Consider the following 27,482-nt stretch of genomic DNA (forward strand, 5'->3'; position numbering starts at 1 on the left):
AGGAGCATTTCAGCTGCAGGGTGGGCTGAGGGGAAGGCAAAGGGGTGCTCAAGGCAGAGCCTGGCTGCAACACGAAGGAGCAGGATGAGACCCCTGAGCTGGCTGGGGCTGCCCCAGCACAGAGTGAGCCGGAGAGGGAGTTTGGGGCGCAGGGGTTTTGGCTGATCCCTCTGCGCTTGCCCTGAAGCAGCACTCGGTTTGGGCACCCACTCCACGATGCTGCAGAGCTCATGGTGCCACAGGGGTGCGGTGCCACCCCGGGGTCCAGGGCAGTCACCCACCCCGCGTCATCCAGCCTGGGAACCTGCCCCACTCTCCCCGCTGAGCCTGGCCAGCGAGGGTCCTTCCCGTGGGACACATCCAGCCTGCACAGGGGCTGATCCTGCTCAGGGCTATGGACATGGCACAGGGCCCAGCAAGCAGCAGCCAGAGGGATGGAGGCACAGTTGTCCTCAGGCCCTGGATGTTGTCCCCATTCCTGTGCCACCCTGTGCCTTAAACACCCCATTGGACCCCATCGGACCCTGTCCCAGCTTGCTGGTGGCGGGGAGCTGAGTCTGGGAATGCCACCGGTGCCACCAGGTGCTCTGTGACATCAGGCAGAACAGGGACAGAGAGGTGACACCAGGCAGCAAGCTTGCGGACTGCCCCATGCCACCTGGGTGCACCTGAGGCCACCGGGGCAGTCGCTCAGAGGGTGAATCAGCTGCAGGGTCCCTGGAGCGGGGCAGGGGGACGTGGGGTGCTGTGGGGCAACCCAGCTCTGCAGCACCCTCTTGCTAGACAGCCCCTGGCACTGAAGTCACCTCCTGCCCCGCCACAGACACAGAGCCCCGGGCTGCATCCTTCCCAGCCGTGCCCTCGGCCACAGCCACACTGGGTGTGAGACCCCTGGGTGTCAGCGGGGCCCCACAGGTGCCCCTGTTCACAGCAGGGCTGGGACAAGGAGGGGATGGACCCCAGCAAGCCACCGAAACCCTGTGGCCCCACAGCCACCGAGGCTCAGCAGCAGCCACTGAGATGTGGCTCAGCAGAAAGTCAGGACATATCTGCCTGCTCCCGAGCCCCATCGGCCCCCAGGAGAGTGTCCTCATCCAGCAGGACCTCCACATCCAGCAGGACCTCCACATGCAGCAGGACCTCCGCATGCAGCAGGACCTCCGCATGCAGCAGGAGTGCCAAGTCCAGCAAGAAATCCACATCCAGCAGGACCTCCAAGTGAGTGAGAGGGTGCCTCCTTGGACGGAGGGAGCCCACATTTGCCCATGTTTCGGTCTCCTCGTGTTCCCTACTTGTCCTCAAGGCAGAAAAGCTGCAGGATGGGAAGGGGAGGGTGATGGAGGATGGTGCCAACATTGCAGGGGGGCTGCCCCGTGGTGCATGGTACTGATGGCCGAGACGTATCCACCCAGGCAGGCGATGTGCAGGAAGGACGTGCCGAAGGCAGATAAAGCAACACAGGTGAGGGTGGGCAGCGCTGGCCCCCGCACACATTCACACGAGTTCTTTTGGCAGTGTGCCCGCACCCCAAAACTATGTGCCCATCACTCACGCACGCAACCCTCATCCCCAGGGACGCAGCTGGGTCATGCCAGGGGCTGCATGCCCGTATATTCTCCCGGGAGGCACAGGCAAGGATTTGGCCTGGAGATGGATTTGGCCACTGCTGAGCACCCTGGTGTGGCCCAGCCTGGGGCAGACTCCTGCACAGGAGCTGGGGACCCTCGAGAGATGGCGGACGGGACCCTCCCAGAGCCCCCCAGATGTGGGCTGCTGGGTGCCTCCCATTCCCCTCCCTGGGCTCAGCCCATGCTCGGACAGTCTTTGATGGTGTGGGTGCTCCTGGCCCCAGACCTCCTCTTCCTTCGAGGTGTTACGGAAGGAATGGCAGCCACGGGGCAAGAAGAAGAAGAAAAATAAGCATATGAGCAATGGCCAGGATCAGCCGCAGCGGCGAGCCTCAAGGGCCAGCAGTGCCACCCAAGTATCGCAGCACGGAGCCCCCAGCCCCCCCAAGGCGGCTGTCACACCCCAGAACAGGTAACGCAGGGACCATCTGGGGTTGAGCCAGTCCCACCCCTGGGTCTCTCCCCAGGGCGATCTGGGCCCCGAAGGCAGAGGGACGGGTGCTGGGCAGGGTTGTGTCACACGTGTCCGTCTGCTCCCTTGGTAGGAAGAGCATGTCCAGCCTGTGCACGAATCCATACAACGAGGAGGAAGAAGAGCAGGATGAGGCTGTGCTGGAGCTGGAAGGTAACCCTGCTCCTCCGCATCCAGTTCAACTGTGTTTGCTCCATCGTGCTCTTCTGAAATCCCGTGTCCCACCTCGATGACTCCAGCACGCTGGAGAAACCAGAGCGATGCCACCTGTGCTATTCGGGCAGAAGATCTCCATTTCCCATTGAGCTGTGGGATGAGACAAGACCTCTGTTTAGCTAAGTTCACTGCCCCTTGACGCCAGTGGGCATGGCTGCTTGCAGGATCAGGCCCATGACCATGAGGACCAGCTGCTGGGAGTCTGGAGAGGCTTTTTCCCCCCCAAATCAGGGCTGTGTCACTGTGCTGGCCGGCGTAAAGCAGTGTGAGCAGCTGGAGCTACCTCCTGGGGCAGGCGGTGGAGGTGGCGGATGCTCTCAGCTCCCTGGGAGAAGCCATTTGCGAGCGGTAGTAACTCCAACCCTGCTGAACCTGGGCTGCGTGGAGGCTGTTGGTGTCAGGGACCACTAGATGGAGATGTCTGTACGCGCTCGGTCAGACGCTTTCCACCTTTCTGTGCTGCTTTCTCATCATCTCCCACTGCGGACAGGGATCCCCAGGGAAATTTCCCCCGTGGAGGTTCCCAGAGAGTGGGAACACCCTGCAACCCATCCCACAGACACAGCTCCTGCAGCAACACTTCGGGCCAGGGTTCTTTTTAATGCTACTTTTTTATTCCTGAAACCACTGAAGTGCTCCCTCTTCTTGGAGCCCATTAATACATCAACTCCTTTTGTAAGCTGATGTCTGTTAATAAATCCAAGAATGAGCCAAGCGCTTCGTGATGCAGCTAGGAGATGATTTAAGGTGCGGTTTATCGCATTCACAACCCAGAACTGTGTTTTCCAGATCTTTAGGAAATTTTCTGAAATGAAACACATCTCTCCATTGATTCTAGGGAAGCAGGTCAATGTTGGAGAGGTGAAGTCTCACCAGCCCCCAGTGGAAATCCACTTACCAGCCCAGAATCACCAGGAGGCACTGGAGGATGTGACTGTGGATGGTGAGTATATTGGCACTTCGGGATTGTTCAGGACCTGGAGCATCTGCTGGGCAGAAAGCTTAAGACTTGGTGAAGAAGAGGAGAAAGAGCTGGAATTTAAAAAAAAACCAAAATGCTGACATTTCCCAGCGCACAAAATCAGAATAATTCAGGTTGGAAGGGACCTCAGGAGGTCTGCAATCCAACCTCTTGCTCGAAGCTGGGTCAGCTGTGAGATCAGACTGGGTTGCTCTGGGATTTATCCATTATAGGATCTCCAGGGCTGTAAAGCAGTCAGGGTTAGCCTGGGATGAGAGAGTGCCGTGCTCTGGGGAAAGCTTGGACCTCCAGCCTACATCTGGCCAAAAAGACCCTAGTTTGTGAAGCAATTTTGGGGTGAGATTCTCTAAAATCACCAAATCCTTTGTGGATATGAGAGTTCTCAGTGTTGTAAACTGCCCTTTTGGTGAGACATTTAAAGCTGCAGCCAAGAGTCTCCCTGCAAACTCTTGTTGTATGTTGGGCTCCCCTTCCTCAAACATATTTCCCCAATGACTAAGCTCCATCTTCCCCCATATCCCAGGGGACACAGTTGACATCCACGATGCAGATTCCAACATGGGCACCATGGAGGTCCTGTTAGCCAGCAAGGAGCTGCAGGAAGCCCTAGGACACACCACAGGTAGGGACCGATATTCCCCTCCTTGCTCTCTGCTCCTACACGGCCCCTCCAGCCAGCAACCCAGCGACAGGAGCACGGGGAGGCTGCTGAGTCTCTGCAGCTCCTGCTTGGCCCACGGCTGGCGTGGGATACAGCGTGCACTCAGCAGAGGTTAAATTCTCTCCATTTCTCCCTTCCCTTTAATCTTGTGTTGAATTTTTGCTTTGCGTTATTTGGCACAGGGGGCATAGTGTGAACTCTGTGTGTCTCGGCAAGATATAAATGCCATCCCTCAGCGTATCAAAGGAGAAGGGGGCTGTGTCTAGAGCGTGTTACACATGGTGCAGCATGGAGGGAGGTGATGGGTGATGAATGGGGGTGGAAAGGGAATTTAATCCTTCTTGGCCTCAGCATCCCACCCTGCCTGGGGGGAGGGAGTTTCAGTGCATTATTGTGGCTACAGTCCTTTAGATCCTGAGACGGAAAGGGTAGGTGAAAGGCAAAGGAATCGTTACTATTATTACTAATAACCTTTTTTTGCCAAGTCTCTCTGCACTGACTGCCAGCATGCAGTGGAGGTTCCCAACGCTTTCTTGTTACAGAGGACACAGCCACTGTGGATAATCTGGGCTCTGACCTGGCCACGATGGAGACCCACTTGACCCCAGAGCCACAGGAGGTGCCGAGCCCTGCTGCTGTGGACGGTGTCCCTCTGGCTGCCCTTTCCCTGTCATTGCCAAGGCCTGAAATCTCCCTGGAGAGCCAGTCCCTGCTGCTGGCGAGACACCTTCCTCCATTCAAATATTGCCCAGGCCCTACCTTAGGGTACAAAGGTGACACCCAGGACCTCGACTCCATCCTGGGCTCCATGGCCAGCGAGGTCCACCTGACCAGCAAGGAGAAGCTGGAAGCCTTAGGACATGTGGAAGGTAAGGGTAGGTATCTGAGGTCTTTTTCCTTGGAGGAAGCCTAGAAATCTCTGGAAACCAACAGATTAGTTAAAAGCCTTCTGCATGCCTGTACTGGTGCTTGTCGGATGATGAGGATGTGATGTTAACACAGAAGCTACACGAGGCAACTGATTCCCTTAAAATAATGCAGTGGGTTCCCACTCACGTGGGGTAAACGTGGAGGAAAGTCTCTGCTGGTGAGGGACTCGATTGCTCCTCTAGTAGTAAAATCCTCCTCCCCTGTCTCAGCAGGGTCTAGTACCTTATTTTTGTACCCCCATCCGCCACAGAGGCATCATGCTATGAGCAGGGTTTGTGCCCAATGAAGTCAGTCTGGATTCCCACCAGTGTAAAGAGAAGCAAGCCACAGCACTTCTGCTTTCAACTTTCCCTTTATTCCAATGCCTGACCCTGCCCAAGGGCTCCATCCTGCCTTCCCTTGGAAGGAAGAAAGCTCTAACCACCATTTTGGGAAAGCCCCTAGCTTGTGCAGTAGCTGCCACTGGGTCCAGCACCAGCACCTCGTCCCCTCTGTGCTCTGGTGTCTGTTACTTCCACTGCCGCTGAGCTCTGCTCTCCCTCCGCAGCTGACGGGAAGGTGAATCCGAGTGAATCGATGACGGCGGTGAGGACAGTCCAGCAACCGCCCCTGGGGGAAGGTGAGCAAGATCTCCATAACCCAAGTTGCTGCTAGATGACAGCAAATGGGATTAGACGGGAGTCCTTCAGAAGAAAACTCCAGGGCCGCCTATCTTAATGAACTGCAAATCTGCTGGTAGTGAAGCTGTGCAGGGAGAGCCAGAGACACACCAGCAGCTGCAGTAGGTTTCCAAAACTTCACTGCAGGGCTCAGTACAGCCATGCGCAGACTCACTGAAGCCAGACAGGCAACACAAATTCCCATATTCACTAGCCTCCCTTAACACGTGCGATTACACGTGGCAGTCACAGCACTTGGGTTGTGCAGCCGAGCTCCCAAGTACAGCACGCCAGGAGAAACCGTGTTAAACTCCGACTTCTCATCGAGGATTCAAACACGCCGTCCCCAGTCCAACTTTCCAACTGAACACGTTTCCCACCAGAAACCCTAATATTGCTCAGGGCCATCAGAGATTAACACATCAAAGCTGAAGCTGCTGGAAAAATCAAAGCACGACGCTGCTCTCAGCACGCTCCTTGCTCCGTGTCATAACTCCTGAGTCACGAGGGTGGGAAATCACAGGTGTAGGATGGGCTGCTTGAGACTGACAAAGATTTACTTGACACGCTCTGGTTTCTGTTTCCCTTCTTGTTTCAAGACCCGATTTGTCCGCAAGCCACCTCATCTCGCTCTGCTTCCCCCTTGTCGCAGTGACGGCAGGGCTTTTCCCCTCCCTGCTTGCAGGAGAGATTAATTGCACTAATGTGCTGGAAAGATTTTAAATCCTCGGGAGGACGGAGCTGGAGAAAGGCAAAAGATGTTACTACCAGTGCTCTTATTTTTATATAACCAATCTCCCTCCATGTCCTGGTTGTGCATGGAAGGTGGTAGCACCTTGCTGACATGTTTAGGATGGTACTTAAAACACCCATGTTTAGAGGAAAAACAATGCTCAGAGGGGTTTTTTTATTTTCATAGAGGACAAAGTTGATGTCAGCAGTGAGGGCTCCATCCTGGCCACCCCATGGATCCATTCAAACCCAGAGAGGCTCACAGAGGTAAAAGTGAATGGTGAGTGAATCATAGAAATACTGGTGGGAAGGAGCCTCTGGAGGCCTCCAGACCAGCCTCCCACGTGGAGCCAATTATTGCCAGCACTAGATCAGGTTGGTTGAGGTTTTGTCTAGCCAAGCCTCAGGCATCGCCTTTGGGAGTTGAAAGTCTGGGCATGGCCCAAAGCGCCTTGCCCAGCATCTCACAGATCATCTGGGGTGACAGCAGGAACGGAGCCTGGGTCTTTAGCCACCCATGCCATGGGACCTTCGTGCTGGGTCACGGTGTTGCAGGGGTGACAGGCTGGCTGTGCTGCGATCACAGTTGTGTGGCCTCACGTCCACCAGCTGAACCAGGTTCTGGGTTAGCAGATGGAGGACAGTATCTGTAAGAGAGAGCTCGGTGTGATGTTAATTCCCCCCTGTGACTAGTCAGCCTTTGGCTACCATGAGCCATCGTGTTCAAGGGGCAGAGAAAGGAAAACCAGCTTGTCCATGAAGTGTCACCTCCATGGGTGGCAGTTTGTCTCAGAGCTACCTGCTGTCCCAGGCACTGGCTACTCTGGAGGGAAGGGCAAAGAGGAAGGGGAATAAACTACCCTCCACATCCACTGCAGGTGGGATAGGCAATCAGGGGCTTAAGCAGCAAGAAGAGATTAGAATTAGCCATAGGGAAGGTGCTGTAGCAGAAGACAGGGAATACTGGGAGGGCGGAGGATTTCCATTGCTGGATAGCCTGCTGCCCATGAACATGACGAGACAGTGAGTTAATGCTGCAGTAGCACAAAAGAGGGACAGGCGTCATCGCAGGGTCCTTCCAGCTCTCCTCCTGGTGGTGGCTACACCTGTGAGTCCTGCCTGGAGGGAAGCCCGTGAGACTCTCCGCTTATTTGTCTTTCCACATCCAGAAAAAGTTGCTCCTTCTCCTGGCTGTGCTCCCAAAACCAGCGTGACACCAAAGCCTCTGCCAAAGAAGAGGGTGATAAAACCCCTCCCAAGGGAGACAACCAGGTGAGCATGAAGGTGGAAACGGGGTGTGTGGAAATGCTGCTGTCCCTGGTCTGTCCTGTGATCACGTGCAGGGGTCCTGCCGTCACACTCAGCCCTACAGTGCTGTGCGTGTTGGCATTATCAATCTAGAGGAGAGATGCTGAGGCACGGGTGGTGGATTGGGCCACGCTCCTGGGCACCAGCCCCAACAAGGGCTGTGGGTCACAGGGCTTGGTCCATCCAGCGTTGCAGTGGGGCCGAGGGAGGTTTCCAGGGCTGTTTCCTCCTGTCTGATGTTTCTGCTTCCCCGCACACACCAGGGTGGCCACAGTTGCCCTCTGTCAAAGCTGGCCTGAACTCGGGAAGACAGCTGAGATCCCATTATCATTTCTGTGCAGCCTTGAGCAGTTAACTTGAGCTGCCGCAGTGTTTCACTCCCATCACTGTGAGCGTGGAGCTGGGTGGTGAGTTCTTCTCTGGCAGTCCTTCCAGCACAGTCTGGCCCATCGGGCTGGGAGAAGGACTGGTGCCTGCATTGCTTGCTCCAACTCCATCAGCAGGAGCTCCGTATCAGTTGGTCTCTTGTCAGTGTGTGCCTCTCAGTTGTCAGTCTGTCCATCTCTCTTTATGCCTGTGTGTGTATGGCAGGGACCTCTCATGTATCCCTCAGCAGAGAATTGAGTGCAAAGCAGCAAAGAACATGACAAGGAAACAACGGAAAGGTAACGTCACCTTGGTACGGGCTTCCCCCCTGGAAGGCATGTTGCCAGCATGGCCAGGAGTGGTTTGATGTTTAGCTTGGTCCTGCGGCATTGCATGAGCCTCCTGAGACAACAACCAGGAGTACACAAAGGAAGGGACAATCCCCTGTCCCAAGGATTTGGGGACCCACTGATTGAAGGAAGCATCAATACCGTTTTTGACAGAGAGATAACTGGAGCTGATGAGTGCAGAGCTAGAACTAAACCAACCACCTCACTCAGCACCTCACATTAAATACAGGCTCACCCTTCCTCTGCCCAGATTCCCCAACTCCCCTGCACCCTCGGTAACTGTTTAGAGGTAGATGCTTTGCCACTGGCAGCAGGGAACAACCCACCCCAATCCCAGTCCCAAATCCCCAGTGGTTATAGTTCATTGTTTCCAAACGGGTATAATATAGGTAGTGCCTCCCTCCAGCCCGTTTAATCTGCTGTCCTCTCCCTGCCTGCAGCATTCTCCGATGCTTTCAACTTATTCCCCAAAGACCCAGATGGCAATATTAAACTTCACAGCCTGGAGGTGACCGCTAAGCAGCTGGGGATTAGCTTAACCAGCCAAGAGGCGTACGATGAGCTGGCATGTGCAGATGCCGACGGTAAGCGCATCAGACCACGCGTTACTCCCCTGTGGGTTGTTCCGAGCCAATTTCTGGGTGTGCAGAGCGATCCTCCTCCATGTGCCTTCCCAGCCCGGGGCAATACTGTACTGAAATGTTTCTTGAGCCAGAGGCTGTACTCGGGCTGCTGCGTTTCAGCACTTACAAGGGACTATCCTTCATGAATACGTCGCACTTTTTGGACCTCTTTATGCATGCTGAAGCACCAGGATCCACAGCCCAGTTACATGTGAAAGTTTTAACAGCTTTTTCCCTACCCTTAGATTTTAGTAGCAAATCTTTCTGCAGCGCCAGCTCTGAGCTGCTCGCCCCAGCATTTCATTACAGCAAAAAACTGCCTTCCTAACGGAGATGCCACTTGCCTGCAGGAGACAGGACGGTGGATTTCTCTGACTTTCTGGACATCATTACTGACAAGAAGTGTTTCGCCCAGACAATATGTAAGTAAGAGACATTCTACTCCAGCAAAAGCCTGGCTTATCCAGAGATATCTGAATTTACCTGATTCTCAGACTAATTGGTACCGAGCAAGAAATCAGCATCTGGGACCCAAAGAAATGAAGGCCGCTCGACTCAGACAAGACAGCAATAGCTCAATGGGCCATGACAGGCCAGCTCAGGGTTAGCTCTGCCCCATGGCCAACCCTCGCTGTGCTTGCCAGTCTCAGGGACAGGGGCAGGAATCCAGCATTCGGTCCAGATGTTCCTGGCTGCAAAAGCAGAGGCCAAACTCTTCTCTTACAAGATGGGACACAGAAGGAGTAGAAGACCTTACCTTCTTTGGCTAATGATAAGCTGCAGGGAATTGTCCTCCCTGCTAGATGCCTAACCAGCACTCAGCAGAAAATGGGGATGCATCCCCATGGCATAACTTGTTCAGATCTTCCTGGGTGCTGCTGGGATCTCTGCTCCCTTTGAGCTCTGTGAAGGTAAGACAAGGCTCAGTCACGGCTCTGACCTCTCTCCTCCTCTCCAGCCCCTGGGAGAAATGACTCAGGCAGCTTCGATTCTGTCGATGCCAGAGGAATCCTCTTCTTCAAAGTCTTCTTGAAGCTGGTGGAGTTGGCAGCTCTGCCCCGGAGAACTCTGTTTCAGATTATCAGGTGAGCTGCCTTAGCTCTGTGAGGTGATAGAGAAGGGAGGTCCCCACTTTACTGGGATATTTCTGTCTTATATAACAAAATATACAGAACACAGGGGCCCCAAGACTAGATTTCCAGAAATGTTTTATATCTAGTTGGACATCCAAAAGCACCTGCATAGCTCAGACACCTGCTCTACAAAGACACTGTTGTAAATGCCACCATGTGTCTATCACACACCTTTGCAGTTTAAACATCCTCACGTACCCGGTCTTTCCAGATACGTGGGTACACGGCAGCCAGTGCTGCGCGGGGCCTTGGGCTGTGTTTCACAGGACAATGACACCCTCTTTTCTCTTCTAGTTACTACCAGCAGAAGCTTAGGGACTGCACTGGCCAGAAAGTCTGGACAGATGGTGACTTCCTCAAGTGTCGCAGAAAGAAGCCCCGCAAAACTCGGAAGGAGCCGGTTTACCCTGTGCCTTCCTTTGTAAGCGCTGCCCGCGTCTCAGCCATGAACAAAAGGGAGGCTGCAGCTTCCGTGAAGCACCTCAAAGGTAAGGCTTGCGTGCTGTCACTCCCACTCTGTCCAAAAGGGAAGTCACTGGAGCTATGAGGGTGACAACCTGACTGGGGCATTTGCCACAGCTTCGTCTGTTCCCTCCTGGCATGCGGACTTCTCCAAAGGTGGAGGATCGGTGCTTCTGGTATTGAGTTCAGCACGGCTCAGGGTCAGCCCTGCATTAGCAAACCTTTCCCAACGTAATTCCCAAGAGGAGCACAGAAAACGGAGCTGGAGCAGACCTTGGGAGTCCATCCAGCTCAAAAACCTCCCAGGGCAAGAAGCAAAATAGAACGGTTGTAATGGGTTCTGCTCCGGGGGCTCGTACGGGCAAAGGGATCACCCTCCAGAGGTGTCTGTGCAAGGTGGCTGCCGTAAACACCCCACTGCAAGGCATCTAGCGATGGGTGAGCTCTGGGTTACCCCAGCACCGACAGCCACCTCTACGCCACAGATTGCTGCAGATTAAGCACCTCAACACCGTAGCCAAGGCACTGGTGCCTTTGTGGATCTAGGCCTGCTAACGTTGGGCATGCCGGATGGCAGCTCCTGTGACTCATGGTTCAGAGGAGTGAGGAATTCAGGACTCACCAAGTCCTTCCCCAGCGAGAGGAGGCAAACCAAGAGGCAGGAGGCAGCTGGCTGTTGGCCGCCCAGTCAGTGACTCTGGTTCCTATTTCCCTTTGCCCCGTTCAGGCAGCCCTTACGCCCAGGTACCCATCTTCCCGCTGATTTCTAAACAAGATGCGACGACACTGGCAAAGCCAAAAAAGGGCTTGCAGCAGGTGGCGAGGCAGAGGAATGAGCCAACCGCTTCGTTTGGGAGCCACTTCTTCCGTAAGAGAAACCGGGTGCAGGAGGTGAGAGACAGGCAATGCTTCAGCTGTGTAACAGTATTAAAGGAGGTGCGGGGACAAGCCTGAAAACCCGTGCTTTGTTTAATCAGGCAGCTGCTCTCAAGCCTCCCGCTCACCACAGAAAGCAGAGATGCTCCCCTGCCATCAACACCGAGCGCCCGAACACACCACGTCATCTGACAACAGGCAGCCCAGGCAAGACACAAGCACAAGTGAGTGTGAAACGTAGAGGGAAGATGTTACCCTTTGTCATACAGGACTGCAATTAGAGCAGAACTAAGTGTGACTGGTCACTCATGTAACCTATACATTAACCGTCTGGTGAATGCTTTAACTAGACACAGGTATTAAAGAGCAATTTTGTCATAAGTGCAAGGAAAAATGAAACCAGAGGTATAATAATAGCTTAGCTGTTTATTACCGTTAATCGTCAGCATGAATTAGTTATAACCTGCCAGCACCGCATCATAACGCACCACTGAGGTGCTTTTTGTCTTGTATGTATGCACGTCGCACGTGCTCCCACCTGGGCAAAGCTGTGTGATTTCCTCCCCCACAGCCCTCTGCCTCTTCTTTCCACTTCCCTCCCTCCTCCCAGAAGGCGCAGGCAGCCAAGCGGTACCGGCACAGCCCAGCCCTCCGCCAGCGCCGCAGCCTGCTGAAGCTGTGGCAGAAGATCGGCGGGGGCCAGATCGGCCTGCAGACGGGCAGCGAGCGCTTCCACCACACCTTCTGCACCTACTCCTGGTCGTGGAATGCCCGCCGGGAGCTGGTGACAGCCGCTGATCTCCACAGGCTGGACCGCCAGCTCTGCCGCAGGCGGCGGCCCGGGGGGCAGGGAACAGCGATGGACACCAGGCGAAGGCCGTGCCTGGACACCAGCGGAGGCCGGTGAATGCTGGACAATGGCGGCTTGGGCCGGGTCTGCTCTCACCCCGGTGTATGGAATGCGAAATAAAAGCCAGGAAAAGGGTTTTTATCGTTGTGGTGGCCGTTTCCCGCCCAACACGGGCGCCCCCGCCCGCCGCCGTTACCGCCATTCCTCTGAGGTAGCGGCCGCTCCTTCCCCGCCGCCGCGCACTTCCCGCCACCGCCCCCACGTGACGACGGCGTCCCTCACGTGACCGCCGCCGCCCGCCTAGTCCTCTTTCGGGTCGGACCTCTGGGCGGTGTTTCCGGTTCCGGTGGTGCTCGGCTCGTCATGGCGGCGCCCAGGCAGGCGCCGGACCGGCGGCCCTTCGGGAGGCGCTTCCTCACCGACCCCGCCCGCCTCTTCCAGCACAACGCCTGGTGAGGGCGGCCGCCGCCTCCTCGCCGCGTCGGTGCCCGCTCCGGATCCCCGGCCCTTTGCTGCCCACTGCGGAGAGGCCCGGGGAGCCGGCCGGGGCGCTCCGGGGCGCTGCTGCCCTGTGGTGCCTCTCCCCTGTGGTGCCTCTCCGCGCCCGGCCGCGGGGGTTGGGGGGTTGTGGGCTCGTCCTCGCCGCCCCGGCCTGCCGGTAGTCTGTGGCGAGGCGCTGGGTAACGGGGGCTCTCGGTGGCCGGGGCGGGTCAGCCCCGAGCTGGCCCGGCGCCCGGGCTCGCCTCTGAAGCGCCCACCGGGGCGCGGAGCAGGCCGGCGGAGCTGTGGGTGTGGGGCTGGCGGCCAGGCAGCGAGGGGGGGGCCTGGGGCGGGGGTCTGGCACCCCCGGGCTGGGGCGCTGCCAGCGTGGCAGGCGGTGCCGTGAGGTGCTGGAGGGCACTGCCGTGCTCGGCCGGTGCTCGGGCATGCTAATCCCCAGGGGGTCCTGAGCCTTCCTCGGCTCCTCCCGAAGCAGTTGGGATTCCTTAGGCTCCCTTGATGTTTCAGGAGAATGCGTTGTGTTGCTTTGTAGCAATTGTTTCATTGCTATAGTTAATAAAGTTAAATTATCCGCTGTCAGAAATCTGTAACCCTTCTCCATCTGTATACATTAGTGACTAATGTATAAATTGAACAAAGATCATTTCACCCGTCTGGTGCCACACGATGGTGTAACAGTGTGAGATTGTGCTAGGTGTTAGCTTGGAACAGGAGGTCTTTGGTTGGAGAAGGCTGTTGTTTTAAGATATGTTAAGCACCCAAATTCTTGAATTTGCTGGGAACTGAAGGTATTTTGCATTTTTGAAGTAAGTATGTCCACTTTTGGTCTCTGGCTGCTATGCCCTGTTAAGAATTGGGTATCTTTAATTTGTAATAAAGTAATATGTGCATGTATCAGCTTGTCGTTCATTTTGGGACTATACTATACCAAAGATATGTTACAAAAGCATATCCTCAACAGTATTTTCCTGCGGAAACTCCTAGTAATCTAGTTTTTCACAGACTTGACATTTAAATCTTTGTTTTGTAAGTTAATATCAAAAGACTAATTCCTCCTGAGGCCAGAATAGTGCTTCTTGGTCCCTGTATTCTACTTTTCATTTGTTTTAATGAAAAAAGGTCAAGTGAATCACTTTAATTGAGTACGCAACTGCGTATGCACATTTAAGTTATTAACACTTCTTAATGCTTTAAAGCTTCCTGCATGTTTTTCTCATAATTGGATTTAATATTAATATAACACTTTACCTTCCAAATAACCCTACTGCCTTTTTTGTTTTAACTTGAGAAAGAAAATGTGGTTTACTAAGACAGCTAAATCAGATGGCCCATGTTGATGACGTGCTTGAGCAAAAGCACGCAAGCGCCTACCTGTCCGTCAGCTGTGTAGGAACAAGTGCTTTTCACCGTGTGAGAATGGCAGTTGCTCTCCAGGGAGGCCTGTTTGTGCTCAGTGCCCTCGTGGTTTTATAGTAAGGATTTATTTCCTCTAAACTTGGCTGAGCATCAAATAGGGAAAAGGATTAGGGGACAGATCTGGTGTCTCTTGGGATCCCTTCCAGTTGCATCTTTTGTAATGCTACGAGTGCAGTTCATTCAGAACCGGGAACCGTATGTGCTGATAGCTGTTGTACTGCTGCTGAGCTAGAATTAGAGATCGTGGAAAAGCTCCACAGCTGTCAGTTTGGAGGGCTGTCTAGACCTTTCTCTTTTCTCTCTGTCTTTGCCCTACCATTCTCAGCTGAGTAGTTCATCTTATTTTTCACAACAGGGATAATGTGGAATGGTCGGAAGAGCAGGAAGCCAGTGCCAGGAGTAAAGTTCAAGAGAACAGCTCACAGCTATTGCCACAAGATAAACAAGGTACTTTTGGATAGTCTTCTAATGCGAAGTCTTGACTTGCGCATACAAGAGCGGAACAGTTTGGCCACAGCTACATATGCATCATCATTTATTCCTCCCTTCCCCCCTCTCCCGAATCATTCAAAATACATTACCTGGTTGTTGATAATGAAAAATGGAGGAGGAGCAATCTTTCTGTTCTTAATTTACCTCCCTGTGACTTTTCCACCTTCTCCAGTGACTCATCCTACTGGAACAGAAATGGTCTTGGTTGGGAGGAGTCCTCTTGGGTTGAGCTTCTTTGTTCATGTTGTGTATGTTTAAATACTTGTTAGTGTTCCTTGTCAACAAACTTCTTTCAGTGTAGAGCAACAGCCTCATTTAGTCTTATTTTCTCTGCTTGTTTTTGCTCTCTAAAGCTTAACTTCTAACAGGCAGTCTTTTGTTCGCTTGCATGCTGTGGAGCTATCCCTAATGCAAGCTTGGTTTTTCTCTCTAATAAAGTAGTGTCCATATTCACCTCTACCAGGTTAACAAACAGCATGATAATGATTAAATCAGAAGCAAAGAAAAATCATTTTATCCTGATTGAAGTGTTTATCATCAGAGAGGCAGAAAAGGGATTCCAAAGTTTTTATTTCCTCAAACTTGGCTTAAAGGATATTTATACATCCAAAATGCAAAGCTTACCTGAATCTGAATCAAGCTAAAGTTGCACAGCTCTATAGTCAAGTAATACAGTTGAAGCTGTTCTGAGTTGGTTGATAATGCATCTTTCCTCCACACCTGTTAGATACCATCCAGTCCCTTAAATGATGGTGAAATGGCTTCCTGTTCTTTGGTATGATAAGAGACTCGTTTGATGATGATCTTGTTATACCCTGCCGAGCTCTAGGATGGATCTGCTCCTTTTGTTCAAATTAAATTGAGTGTGTCATCTGTAAGGCGATGCTGAACACTACTGGAGCTATTGAGACACTTCCCATATAGCTTCCAGTTGTGTTCACAATAGCAAATTTAATTATGCCAAAGAGCAACCCTCCTAATTTCTTGGATTCCCAGAAGTATCCAGCAGTTTCTATTGTGATGCCCATTGTGTTGAGTTCATTTTAAAATCTGGTTAACATTAAAGGATGCTGTCTGTCATGCTTTGAGAACCTATATACAACTATGAAATTGTGGAGCAATTTACTGTTAGAGCAGTTTGTCAGGTCTTCGTGATGTATTTCTGAGACTGAACAATGGAGGCCAGTCAAATTTTGACGGTTGCTATTCAGTGGGAAGCATGTGGAGACAATGGGAAGGCTGAAACGTAGGGAAGCCAGCCCAGCCAAATGTGCCTGAAGGGTCTAGTATTTTGAGAATCAGTAATGTCCAAGCAGGAGAACAAAGGCAGGCTATTGGTCATTATGGCTGTATTATTCTGTGGACTTCTTGGGGCTGTCAGAATTTGTTCTGAAGAAGGAGAGAAGTTCTGTGGGGTATGTCGAAGATGTGTCTCCTGGCTGCGAACAAAGAAGGAAGTGGAAGTGTTTCTTCCATAATTAGCCCCCATGCAATTCAGGGGGTCCCTGGTTCTCTTCCTGTCTTTTGTGAACAGTTACTTTTGTTTGCCCTTCTTCTGCAATGTGAAAGGGTGAGTATGGGCTTGGCTTTGGGGGTGTCCTTAGAAAGACGGGCAGAAAAGTCAGGAGTCCTTATCAAGAAAGTCTCTGGAGGCATCTGGCTTGCACGCCGATGTCCCCATGAGCTAATACCACAAAAAGGATCTTGAAGCAAGTATTATGTGAACTTTTCTGGCATAAGTTGTGCAGGAAGTCAGACTGAAAAATTAATATGGTCATTTTTTTGCTCTAAATCTGTTTCTTGCCTGATCTTTGTCAGCTGGCCCTTGATTTCTTGCATTTATATTGTTACTGATCCTTTATTCCAGTGCTTTGAAAACACTAGGCTATGAGGTAAATGAGCTTTAAATAAAGCTTCCACACATGTGGGTTGGAGTACAACAGCTGTTCAATAGCATCCAACAGAATTTCACAATAATTTAACACAGGAAGAGCACAATGTCTTGTTCAGTGTTACACTGTGGCAAAAATGTGAGCAATCCAAAATGGCTGGGCTGGAAAGCACCTCAGGTAAGCATCCCATTACAGTCAGGCTGTCACAGGATTGTTAGGGACCAGCAGGAATCAGAACTTTATATTTTTGTTAGGTGAAAGAGCATTTCCAGCCCCAGTAGCCTTGCATATCCCTACCACTACACAGAAGAAGTGACAATTCAGGAAGGAGTGCACCAGGGTATGAATCAATAACACTTCTTCCTCTGACATTAGCAGTCATTGAGTTCTCCTATGCAAATAGTAAACTGACTTGACCCTGCTTCCTTTAAGCTATGGTGAGATCATGGCACAAACTTACTGCTCTAGTCTAATATCAGACATTAAAATTTCTTTTGGCTTGGGGTTTAAGGACAAGGCTGCTTAAAAGGAGAAAATCCTTGTAGTTGAGGTAAAGAGATTATTTTTATATATAGCTCTTTGTGCTTTGGGTGTAGATCCTACTAAAAATATACATACGACTGGCTTCTGGTTCTTTGTTAAAGCCATTTTTGTCTGTATTTGGCTGAGGCTACATATTTTTCCAGGTGTTCTTGGTTCATTTTACTGTCTCCCTTCAGATATCTTCTAAACACTTGTATGCCTTTCAGAAAGACTAATAAATAAACTGCAGTTCAAATAATAATACTAATCTCCAGTTTTAATATGCCTGCTTTTTCTCTTAACCCTCCTGTTGGTAGATGTTGGAGAGAGGTTGTCCATTCTCACATACAGTCGTCATCTTTAATTGTGGGAGAATCATTTGCATTCAGTAATGCACTTGTTGCTGTGCAAAGATGGCTAAGGAGTTGCATGTTATTGAAATGCAGTTGGGATCTCTGGCCGTGGATGTTAATGTCTCTAGGTGATTACAAGCATAGGACGCTATAATTAGCTCTTATTTCCCAGGACAGAAAACTCATCACATTGATGAGAATTCAGGAAGCCAGTTGGATTCGTAACTTCCCATGGAAAAAATAGTTCCCCTAGAACTGTACTTGATCTGAAATCTGTGAAGGTGTGGAAATAATTCTGTGGGTGACTCGAATTTCATTAGATCGTGGCTTTGTAAGAGTTCTTCCAGCTTTCTGTAATACTCGTCTTGCTACTGGAATGTATCCACTTGGTGTGAAAATGATAATGCTTGCTGCTAAAGTTAATTCTCATCATCTTTAGTCTATCCACCTTAGCTTTCCACTATTACTTTGATGACAGTGATCACTTCTGTTGATTCCCCTCTTTTGTTTTAATTTCATAAATGTGTGATGCTTTAACATTCACAGAACTATGGAAAACAAAGTGCTGTAGACTGGACTCTAGCAATGCTTGTGTAAAACATGCTGTCCTGTAATCTTGGAGTATTGCGCAAATGCTAATTGAGCTTTCTGCCAGGCTTGTATCGTTGACTAATTTTTCTGTTTCTCCATCTGAAAAAAGGGGTAGTGTGTTGGACAGGAGCTCTTCAGCTCCAGGCAGCTGTCACAGAATTCCTTAGAAGTTGTAAGTGCTTGACACTTAGTGTCATGAGGCTCCAAATGAATTGTTCCAGTGAACTGAACAAGTTAGTGTTAGAGATGGAAGTAAAACCTGGATTTCTTCATTCCAGTCTCCTTCAAAGAGGCCTTTTCTGTTGCCTGCTTCCTTTAAATCCTACCAGGAGACAGACAGTTTCCTCCTCTATCTCTTTTCCCTTTTTTAGTCCTAACAAAGTGACCGTGAGGAGGCAGGCTGAGTGTTTATGTGGGATGGCACAACTTAAACAAAGGTGATTTTCAATCAATAACCTTACTTATTAAAGGAGGTTGCTGAATAGATGTCTGCAGTGATCCCTCACTGTCTGAACTGATTAAACTCTGAGACCTTCTGATTTGACTGCTGGTGACATTTTGGTTTGTGTTCACAGAGGAATATGAGGTGAATGCTAAGAGGTACTGGGATGACTTTTATAAAATCCACGAAAATGGCTTCTTCAAGGACAGGCACTGGCTGTTCACTGAATTTCCTGAGCTGGCACCTAACAGGAACCCAAGTCAAAATGGGGATTCTGTGCATGAATTTAGTAACAAAGAAGAATCCAACAATGAAGGGCTGGGAGGCTGTGAAAATGGACATTGTTCATTGGAAACCAGGGCAGAGAATCAGCTAAACCTGATAAAAAGCACACCTAAGATCTGCACAGAGGAGCTGGCTACGCAGAAGTATAGTGAGCTGAATCAAAGTGATGGAGGTTACCCAGGATCGTCTGCATCTTACCGTATATTAGAGGTAATAGCTGTAAACCAGAGAGTCACACATCAAACAGTCCTTCGTATCAGTGTTAGCGTGACTGGGACATAAAAATATATATCGTTGGCAAACAGCAAGTGACTGGGATGATTGCCTTAAGTCAGGAAAATGCAAAGAACAGAGGGCAGCTTAGAACTGAATTAAATCTGTTGGGATTCTTTTGGTTCAGACTGTGAATTGGCAGAGCACAAGGACCATAAGAAGTTTCCGAGTTTAAAAGACAAACTATTACTATCAGATGTTGAAACAAGCATTTAAAAGTCATCTTTTGAAGGAGCTAATTCTTCTACTTGTCTGTATAAAGCTTTCCCTTGTCATTTATGTTTTGCATCTTTGTGCTGACTCTTGTTTGCCTTGGGAGGTGTGAAGCAAAACAATGAAACCAAGAATGTAAAGATGCTGTTTGGTTTGTTCCTTATGGCCCATGTAATAACGGGGAATCTCAGACTGATACAGGGTTTGTCCCAGAAAAGTCTGTAGGACTTCTAAATATTAGACTCCTGACAGCTGGTCATGACCTTTTGCTCTGCCACCTCTAGTTTGTTCACTGTAGATATTGCTGGTTTTGTTGAATGCTTCATGTTCTAGGAAAGTTCCGCCCTTCCAGGGAGAGTCAATATGAACTCTCCTTTCGATTTTTTTTTTTATTTAGTCTGAGGCTTTGAGACTTCCTCAGACTTTGATGTTCTTGGGTCATTGTGGCTTTCCTGTCTCACCTGAGTACTTTCAGTACTATCTGTCACTGCAAGCCATCAGTGGTGTTTTCTGCTCAGTCTGTTTCAATTTTACTGATTCCTTAAACATTCAGAGGCAAATTCCCCAAACCCAGTTGTGTGAGCCATCTTCTCTCCAAATGGGAACAAGGAGAAGGAATAATAAGGCAGAATCATTGTAGGCCTAGTTGTAACTTCAGGAAGAGCCGTCTAGTGAAGGAAACTCTGAAACAGCAGGATGTAATTATAGTAAAGCAAACTTCTTTCTCCATTGCTCTGATTTTCTATGGAAGCGAATGCAACTAATGCATGGCCTTTGCCAATGCTTCAGTGACTCATACGGGTTGTTATGCTTGGGATTCCAGCAATAACAGTTTTCAAAAGCGTAACAATATATAGCTTGTTAGTAAGATTTCTATGAGAACTGGCTTAGTGGTTTCCCACAAATGCTTATATGTAAGCTTGCTCCTCAGAGCTGAACATATTCAGATCTTGCAGTGAGATTTGCACTGCTGTGCTCAGTTGTTACTCATGAGTCGCTCTTTGTTCCATGGCTGTAGAGAGATGATTTGAAATTAGCTGCATGGGACATGCTGAAGAAATTATTTTCACTATGTGTACATCTACTTTGTTTGTGCAGGTTGGCTGTGGTGCTGGAAATACAGTCTTCCCAATTTTACAAACTAACAAGTAAGTAGTTCTCAGTAGGTTTTTACCTGCATGATATACCAGCCTGTGAAAAACAATTGGAGAAGTGTTGCACATGTTCTTAGTTTAGACAGTCACGGAGAAAGGCCAGCTGCAAATGGTACCTTTGCCATCTGCAACTTCAAATGATCGTGTTTAGAGCTTGGGAATCTTTGGTCTTAGAATGCAACCAACAAAACATGATGCGAGTTTACATGTCTCATTCTGAAAGCATTTTCATACAGGCCTTAGTGTCTCTGCTTTTCTGGAAGGAAAAGTAAGGAGTCGGTTCCATATGAGAATAACTGAGGCATAAAGGAGCAACGTGATCCACCAGATTTTGCACAAGGCATTATTCACAGAGATAAACTAAAGCCCAGGATTTCTGGCTCCCAATTCTGTGCTCTCTGCATTTGAGACACTTCGTAATTCCTGTGGAGCACCTTTATATGAATGATGACAGTTTCTTTTATTTATTTCAGTGACCCAGGCCTTTTTGTTTATTGCTGTGATTTTTCTACAACAGCTGTGGATCTTGTCCAGGTAAACTCAATGGTGACTTATGAAGGTAGGAAGTACGTGGTGCCAATTGCACATTAACACAAATATATCACAGCTGCCACCAGCTGTCTAGCTGTGTTGGCAGCTTTCTTTTTTTAGCTAGCCCTGATGCTGACCCTTGTACCGGTAAATCAGGAAAATGAGCCATCAAAGATTGTAGAAATGAGGGAAGTTGGAGTTCTCAAAATGTCACATTGGCAGCAGACAAGTCAGCCAGATTTTCTTTCCCCTGTGGTTGGCAGTACTTTTCTAAATCCAGTGCTCTTTTAGCTGAGTAACTGCTGAACCTTGAAAACATTCAGGCTATTTTTTAACAGGAACTGAAGCTGGTTTTGGTTTGTGTGCGTGTTACTGTCACTGCAGTTCTGGGAACGTGGTCTGCTTCTGCACAGACAGCTGAGGAGGGCTACTATTGTCTGTGGAGCAGGAGGCTGGGATTTACTCAAAGGACAAATATTGCTAGCAAATTTCAGGTCAGAACAGAACTGAGAATATATGAAGTATCAAATGTAATCAGTCACTTCATGAGATGAGATGGGGAGCGCAGCAGCAGAGGCAGCATGCCATTTCATGCTCTTAAGGTGACACAAGCACTGTTTATAGAGGCTACTGCAATCCATAGCAGCAGCTTTAGAAAAACGTACAACTTCTTTTAGAAGTCTAAATGTGATTTTTAAAAGTGCAAATTTAGGCAGCCAGGTTTGATTTTTGGGGTATAGAGAGTAGTCTGCTTGTAGTTGAAATGAATATTTATTCCAGTGGTGCAGAGAGGGGCCCTGACGCTCTCACTTTTGTAAAGATTTCCAGCTTAACAGCGTAAATACCTCACTTTTTACCACTATTAGTGGAAGATCTGACCTTAAAATTGTAATAATCCCTCAGTCCAGTTTTGGGGTTACATTGTCTGCATGTAACAAGTCCAAAGCTCTTTGTAAATCTCCCATGTGTTCTTATTTTTCACATTTCACCCCTGTTCCTTGTCTGACCAGGGAACCTATCTGACCCCATCTGCCTTAGGCCAGTGAGGCTGAAACAGATCTCTGGACACACCACTTCATTATGTGGAAGCTAAAATGCTCCCATGTCCTGATAATATTGAGACCTGGGTCTGCTGCTAATGTTCTATTTTCTCTCCCCTTAAATACAGAACAATGCAGAATATGATTCTTCTCGCTGCTTTGTGTTTGTCCATGACCTGTGCAATGACCAAAGTCCTTTCCCAATGCCAGACGAGAGTCTTGACGTTGTTATTCTTATCTTTGTCCTCTCAGCGATTCTCCCAGAGAAGTAAGTTTTAATAATTCCTTCTGGTTGCAGAAGATAGTGCATATAGAGCTGGAGTTCTTTAATAGTAAGTCCCCTCATATCAAGGAAAATTAAAGTATGTTCTGTGTCTGGTCCAGTTTTCCATTAAGCCTCTGAAAATGAAATTTGCAGGTTATTTCCTATTGTAACAAATTCTGGCATAGGATAGGTGTGATTTTGAAGTGCTAAGTGGCTATCGATGACGTCTTGCTGCGGTCACAGTTGCTCACCTGTTCTGAACCCCAGCCACACTGAGCACTCAGCAGCCATTTGTGGAAAGTATGCTGCTAGATTTTAAAGCTCGAAGGCTAGATGAATTTCTCATGTGGGAGGTGGCAAGAAGGGAGGGGACAGGTTCAGAAAACAGTTAAGAAAAGTGCTGTGATCTTAGTGTGACAGTGTGTTACAACCTACACTAGTCTCTCTTTTTTGTTCCCTTTGGTTTTATTTCACAGCATTTTTCTTCAAGTTCACTTGTTACTTGTTTTACAGAAACCAGTGGAGATACTTTTGTAATTTGTGAGAGAGAGCAGTTAATCCCTGCTGTGGCAGGCTAAGTTATCATTGTAGGAAAAAAAGCAGAATCGGGGAGTGTCAGAAATAAGGCAGCCAAATAAAATCAACCCGCCTAAGTCTGAGAGAGCTCAGAAAAGTGCTAGCTTTTGGTAGCTCTTTATATGAAGTTGAAACATACGTGAAACTTTAAACCTTCTTTTTGGAAAGTAGGCTAAGGAAGCAAGCATCAGTTTGCAGAATGTTGAATACTTCTGTTTTGTTCTTTCCTCAGGATGCAATGCATCGTTAATAGACTGAGTCGCCTTCTGAAACCAGGAGGAATGATTTTGTTACGAGATTACGGCCGTTACGATCTGGCCCAGCTTCGGTTTAAGAAAGGTATTTTCTTTTCCCCTGGGGAGTCTTGCCAGATCACCCATAGATGATGCTTTTCTGAAGTAGTGTCTACCCTGTTTAGGAGGCAGCTCATTAATTCCCCTTAAGCACGGTGTGTGCTGGGAGAAGTGCCTCTTGTTGGATGGCAGTTGTTGATTTTTAAATGATAGCTGGTAACTGTTTAAATCGCTCTTGCCCTTAGGTCAATGTCTGTCTGATAACTTCTATGTGAGAGGTGATGGCACCAGAGTCTACTTCTTCACACAAGGTAGGAGGCTAGAAAACATCCCTCTGAGTCTCCTCACCTCTTTTTGTCCCTGTGCTCTCAACTTTTGCCATGGCTCTTTCCAGCCTGCGTTTCTTGGAGCAGTGTGAAATGTTAAGTGTCCCCAGTGCACGGGGACCTGGGCTTGTCACTTGCTGATGCAAATATGGCAATGGTGAATTCCTCAGTGGAAAATCCTTTTAGAGAAAGACTAGTGTGTTTGCTGCACTGGGAGGGGTGGGATTGGAGGAGCTCTCCTCAAATCTTGTTGCCTGCACAGGATGGAGTGAGATGGTCACCACCTGAAGGAACTTCACTTAACTTTACTGTCCTCCTACGAGGAAATAAGAAGGGCGTGGTTCAGCATAGAGCTGAGGCCGCCTCTCCCGTGCTACTGCTGCTTAGTCTTCAGCAGGGGTTGTATTCTCCCTGCTTATCACCAATTGCACCTCCAGTCACTTCCACTGCGGGCCCCTCTGCATGGTCAGTTTTAGAGCAGTGGCACAACTGCAACGATCTATTCCCTTCCCCACTGCACAAGTCTTGTTTGTCACAACAAAATTAATGTTTAATGCGTGTTTGGCAAACGCTTCGCGATGGCAAGCATCTGATAAAACAGCACAAGCTGGGACCTGTTAGCCCTTTTCTACAGAAACTCCATACAAATCACGTGCTCCCAGGCTGCAGTTGAACAAGCTCTCTGCTGCTCAGCAGGACTCGGTCTGGCTTTGCCCAGGGCCAGTGTGCTGGGGCACTATGATACTTATTTGCTTGGTCAGGAATACCTGCCAGTGTAAGTGTTGCAGCCTCGAGGGCTCTTAGTGCTTTGATTGGGCCCCAACAGGGTGTGGTTTTTTAAGGATTTTTTTTCGCAAACTTAACCTTAATGAATCCCATTCCCCTCCAGCCTATACAGCAGAGATCTTACTGCCACCATTTAAAAGCGTAGGTTTGATCCCATTCTTTGCTCCTGCAGACTCTGAAATTCCTCTGGAGAGAGGGGGGAGGGGGAAGGAATGGATCTGTCCCTACTTGCCAGAAGATGCTCCCTTAATCGGTTACTAGAGGCGATACCCCTGGCTGAAACTGCTGCTGTTTTCTCTTTGTCAAGTCTCTGTAATTCTAGTTGTCCTCCAAATAATTCTTTCCTTCCTTGGTAGAAGGTAAACTCAAGGGAAACTAGAAAAAGTGTGATCTTAATCCCCCCATAGTACAGTAGTTAAGTCCTGTCTGATCTTTACGTTTCCCTGCCAGAGTGAGACTGTGAGTTTCCCCTGGCCCATCTTTCAACACACTTTAGCCCTCAGTGTGAGCAGGTATCAGTTAAATGAAAGCTATGGCATCCTCAATCTCCTTCTCTCTGCTTCCAGATGAATTAGATGATCTCTTCACAACAGCTGGGCTGGAGAAAATCCAGAATCTGGTTGATCGGCGATTGCAAGTGAACCGTGGGAAACAAATGACGATGTATCGAGTATGGATCCAGTGCAAATACCGCAAGCCTGCCGCCCCTCAGCTGTGAGGAAACGGGGCATGCTGTTTAGGTTGGAGCCTCTTCATGCCCATGTGCAGTGTCTCCTCCTGGTGAGACGTGGTTTTATGGAGTTCAGCTCACACAGGACCTCAGTGCCTTTTACAGTGCCTAGCATCACTTCAAGTGAGTTTTGCTAAGGACGAATGCTCTAAGAGGAGACCGAGCAATATCTTAGATGTCTTGCTACTGGTCTGAGTTTTTTAAATTATTTATGGTTTTAACAACTTAAGAAATGGTCATGCTGTCTTACAGCAGCTGAGCAAGTTGAGTAGTGAGTCACACTTACTCTGGATTTCCACATGAAACAGAAGGGAGAGCTTCGACCTTACCTCTGTGTTGTGTACTCTTGTCTTGGGAGCAAAAACCATACAAAGGGTAAATCTGCTCTTCTTTGCAACTGATCACTAGGCCTCATATGTATCCCTTAGCCAGCTTATCTCATGCAGCTCTCTCCTAGTCATTCAGGTTTGTGCAAATCCACAAGTTAAAATACACTGATCGAGGGCAGGAACTGAGAGCATGCTAGTTGCTCTGTGGCAGCTTCCCCATGGATGCCTCATGGTGTGCAGATAACCTGTGGAGAACGCAGAGTATGCTGCCTTGCCGCCCACAAGGATGTTCATCTAGGGAGCTAGCACATTGTAGCTCAGGTGCTATAAATTCATATCAGGCAGGGTTCGGGTTTTCAGACATTTGGGGCTGATGCCAGTTTTGGGGCACCTCTAGAGTGTGGAGCATCACAAGCAGCTCACGGGACCAGGGTTTATGCAGAATTACCTGCTTTTTCTGCTGGAACAGTGAGAAACTGTTCTTGCTGGCTGCAGCCCCCAGGTCACGAACTGCAATGCCCTGTCATGGTGGTGTGCTAAACCCAAGTCGACAAGACACTTGCCTTTGATAAGAAATCTGAAGAACGTCTACCACTCTTGTTTAATTTCTTAGAGGAAGCCAACATTGTGGCTTTCTGAAGGTATTTCCCCACCTTTGACAGCAAATATCTTTTATCTCAGCTTGTTTTCTTTTGTTATTTTTAGGGTGTGGTACAACAGGTATTAGAATAAATTTTGTGGTAATGCTTTTCAATGCTGGTTTGATTAATATAAATCAGGCTTCCACAAAAACTCGCATGCTTCTGCACGCCTGATCTGAAGGATTTGGGCCACCGTTAGGTAACTACAGTTTTTTTTCCTCTTCTGTTATCATGAGTCTCACTAGTGCCTGCTCTCGTCTCTCAAGAAGGGAAAGCCTTGGCTGATATCTCCTACCTTGTTTTAGTTCATGAAGCAACAAGGTCTATTGTGTGTGCACCGCTGGCTGAAGAGCAGTTCATGCTACACAAAGCATGTATATTTTGTTAGCTAGACACTTGTATTTGTAGCTTACAGTTGCCTAAGAATAACTGTCAACTATAGAGATGCGTAGGTTATGAAATAACTGCTGTCTTGAAACAGAGGAGAAAGGGTAAAAAGATGAGGAAATGTCATTGCTATCTTTGGAGAGTCTGCAGGAGTCCTGGAGAGCCAAACCAGGAGCATCCTGATGTGTAAAGCGTTGGAAGGGGCCGTAGCAATACTCTCTGCTGGGCATGTGGCAGCATGATCAGTTCATAACTTCCACGTCACTCTGTCACCCTGCAGGTATTAGTGTGTCTGCTACCCGAAGGCTTCTGGGTCAGGACATTTCAGCCCTTCCTCTGGAAAGATGACCCAGCAAATCCATTCACACCGCAAAGGCAGGCTGCAGTGCTGGGGTGGGAATGGAAATGCACCACTGCTTTTTTTTTATATATCTAGCTCTTTTAAATAATGTTGAAAGGGAATCAAATAACTGGGAAAAGAATTCTTGTTCAATTTGTTGTACTGTATTTTCTAAACGGCTAAGAGACTTTCCAGCATCTGCAAATGAAATAGGAGGAGATAAAGCTTCTTTCTTTCTAAGCACGTTTAGCTTCTGCCGGGCACAAGCCTGACGCAACCCAGAAGCTGTGCAGTTGCCGCTGTGTTTTCGTGCTAAACCTACAAAGTTCCCTGGCAAGGTTGGTACCTCAGGCAAGGTCTAGGCAAAACACAGCTCGAGGCCTCTGGGAGCTGAGCAAGCTCATGTCTCCTCATCTTACCCAGGCAAAGAGTCAGGCTTAGCAAAAGAAGTCCTGTGAGTGTTCAACGTGACGTGACTCATGTAACCAGCTGTGTCGCTTTCAGTGAAAGGCCTCCCATGTGTTAGTGGTGCCTTAGGGAGTTCCCTGGGGTCCTTTCCCTCTTGGTCCCCAGAGGGAGACCTCCTCCTGGGATAGCTTTATCTCCCTGGAAGAAAAAGTATTGACTGGGGTAAACAAGCAGCATAATTAGTGTGAATTAAAGTAATTTGAAAAATGCCTTATTAATCATCCAAAGGCTTGTAAGCAGCGCAGGAAAATATGTTTTTAATTATAAACATGATTTATTTAAAGTTGATGGACTCCCCTTTAAATTTAAACTCCTGAATGGGAGAAAATGAAGGCTAGTAATTTATTTGTTTCTACTTTCAAGGCTACATCCCAGTTGCCTGCCTGGT

The 27,482-nt window shown here is 49.0% G+C and overlaps 1 protein-coding gene across 1 annotated transcript; it reads left to right on the top strand.

The window, feature by feature from the left end:
- Positions 1-12,611: 12,611 nt before the first annotated feature.
- On the top strand, positions 12,612-26,007 carry METTL2A (methyltransferase 2A, methylcytidine). Its single transcript, XM_050911716.1, has 9 exons — positions 12,612-12,700; positions 14,521-14,612; positions 18,591-18,952; positions 20,327-20,376; positions 20,856-20,916; positions 22,082-22,221; positions 23,027-23,133; positions 23,333-23,398; positions 24,766-26,007. Exons 1-9 carry the CDS (start codon positions 12,612-12,614, stop codon positions 24,915-24,917), a joined length of 1,119 nt encoding a protein of 372 aa, XP_050767673.1. The 3' UTR covers positions 24,918-26,007.
- Positions 26,008-27,482: the final 1,475 nt, after the last annotated feature.

Source organism: Gymnogyps californianus, chromosome 28 (assembly GCF_018139145.2).
Source record: "Gymnogyps californianus isolate 813 chromosome 28, ASM1813914v2, whole genome shotgun sequence".
NCBI lineage: Eukaryota > Metazoa > Chordata > Aves > Accipitriformes > Cathartidae > Gymnogyps > Gymnogyps californianus.

Excerpts from the sequence above, each read along its gene's own strand:
- METTL2A (XM_050911716.1), top strand. The coding sequence starts at position 12,612 with ATGGCGGCGCCCAGGCAGGCGCCGGACCGGCGGCCCTTCGGGAGGCGC. Across the intron at positions 14,613-18,590 it reads ATTGCCACAAGATAAACAAG|AGGAATATGAGGTGAATGCT; the intron begins GTACTTTTGGAT and ends TTGTGTTCACAG. Across the intron at positions 23,399-24,765 it reads AGTCTACTTCTTCACACAAG|ATGAATTAGATGATCTCTTC; the intron begins GTAGGAGGCTAG and ends CTCTGCTTCCAG.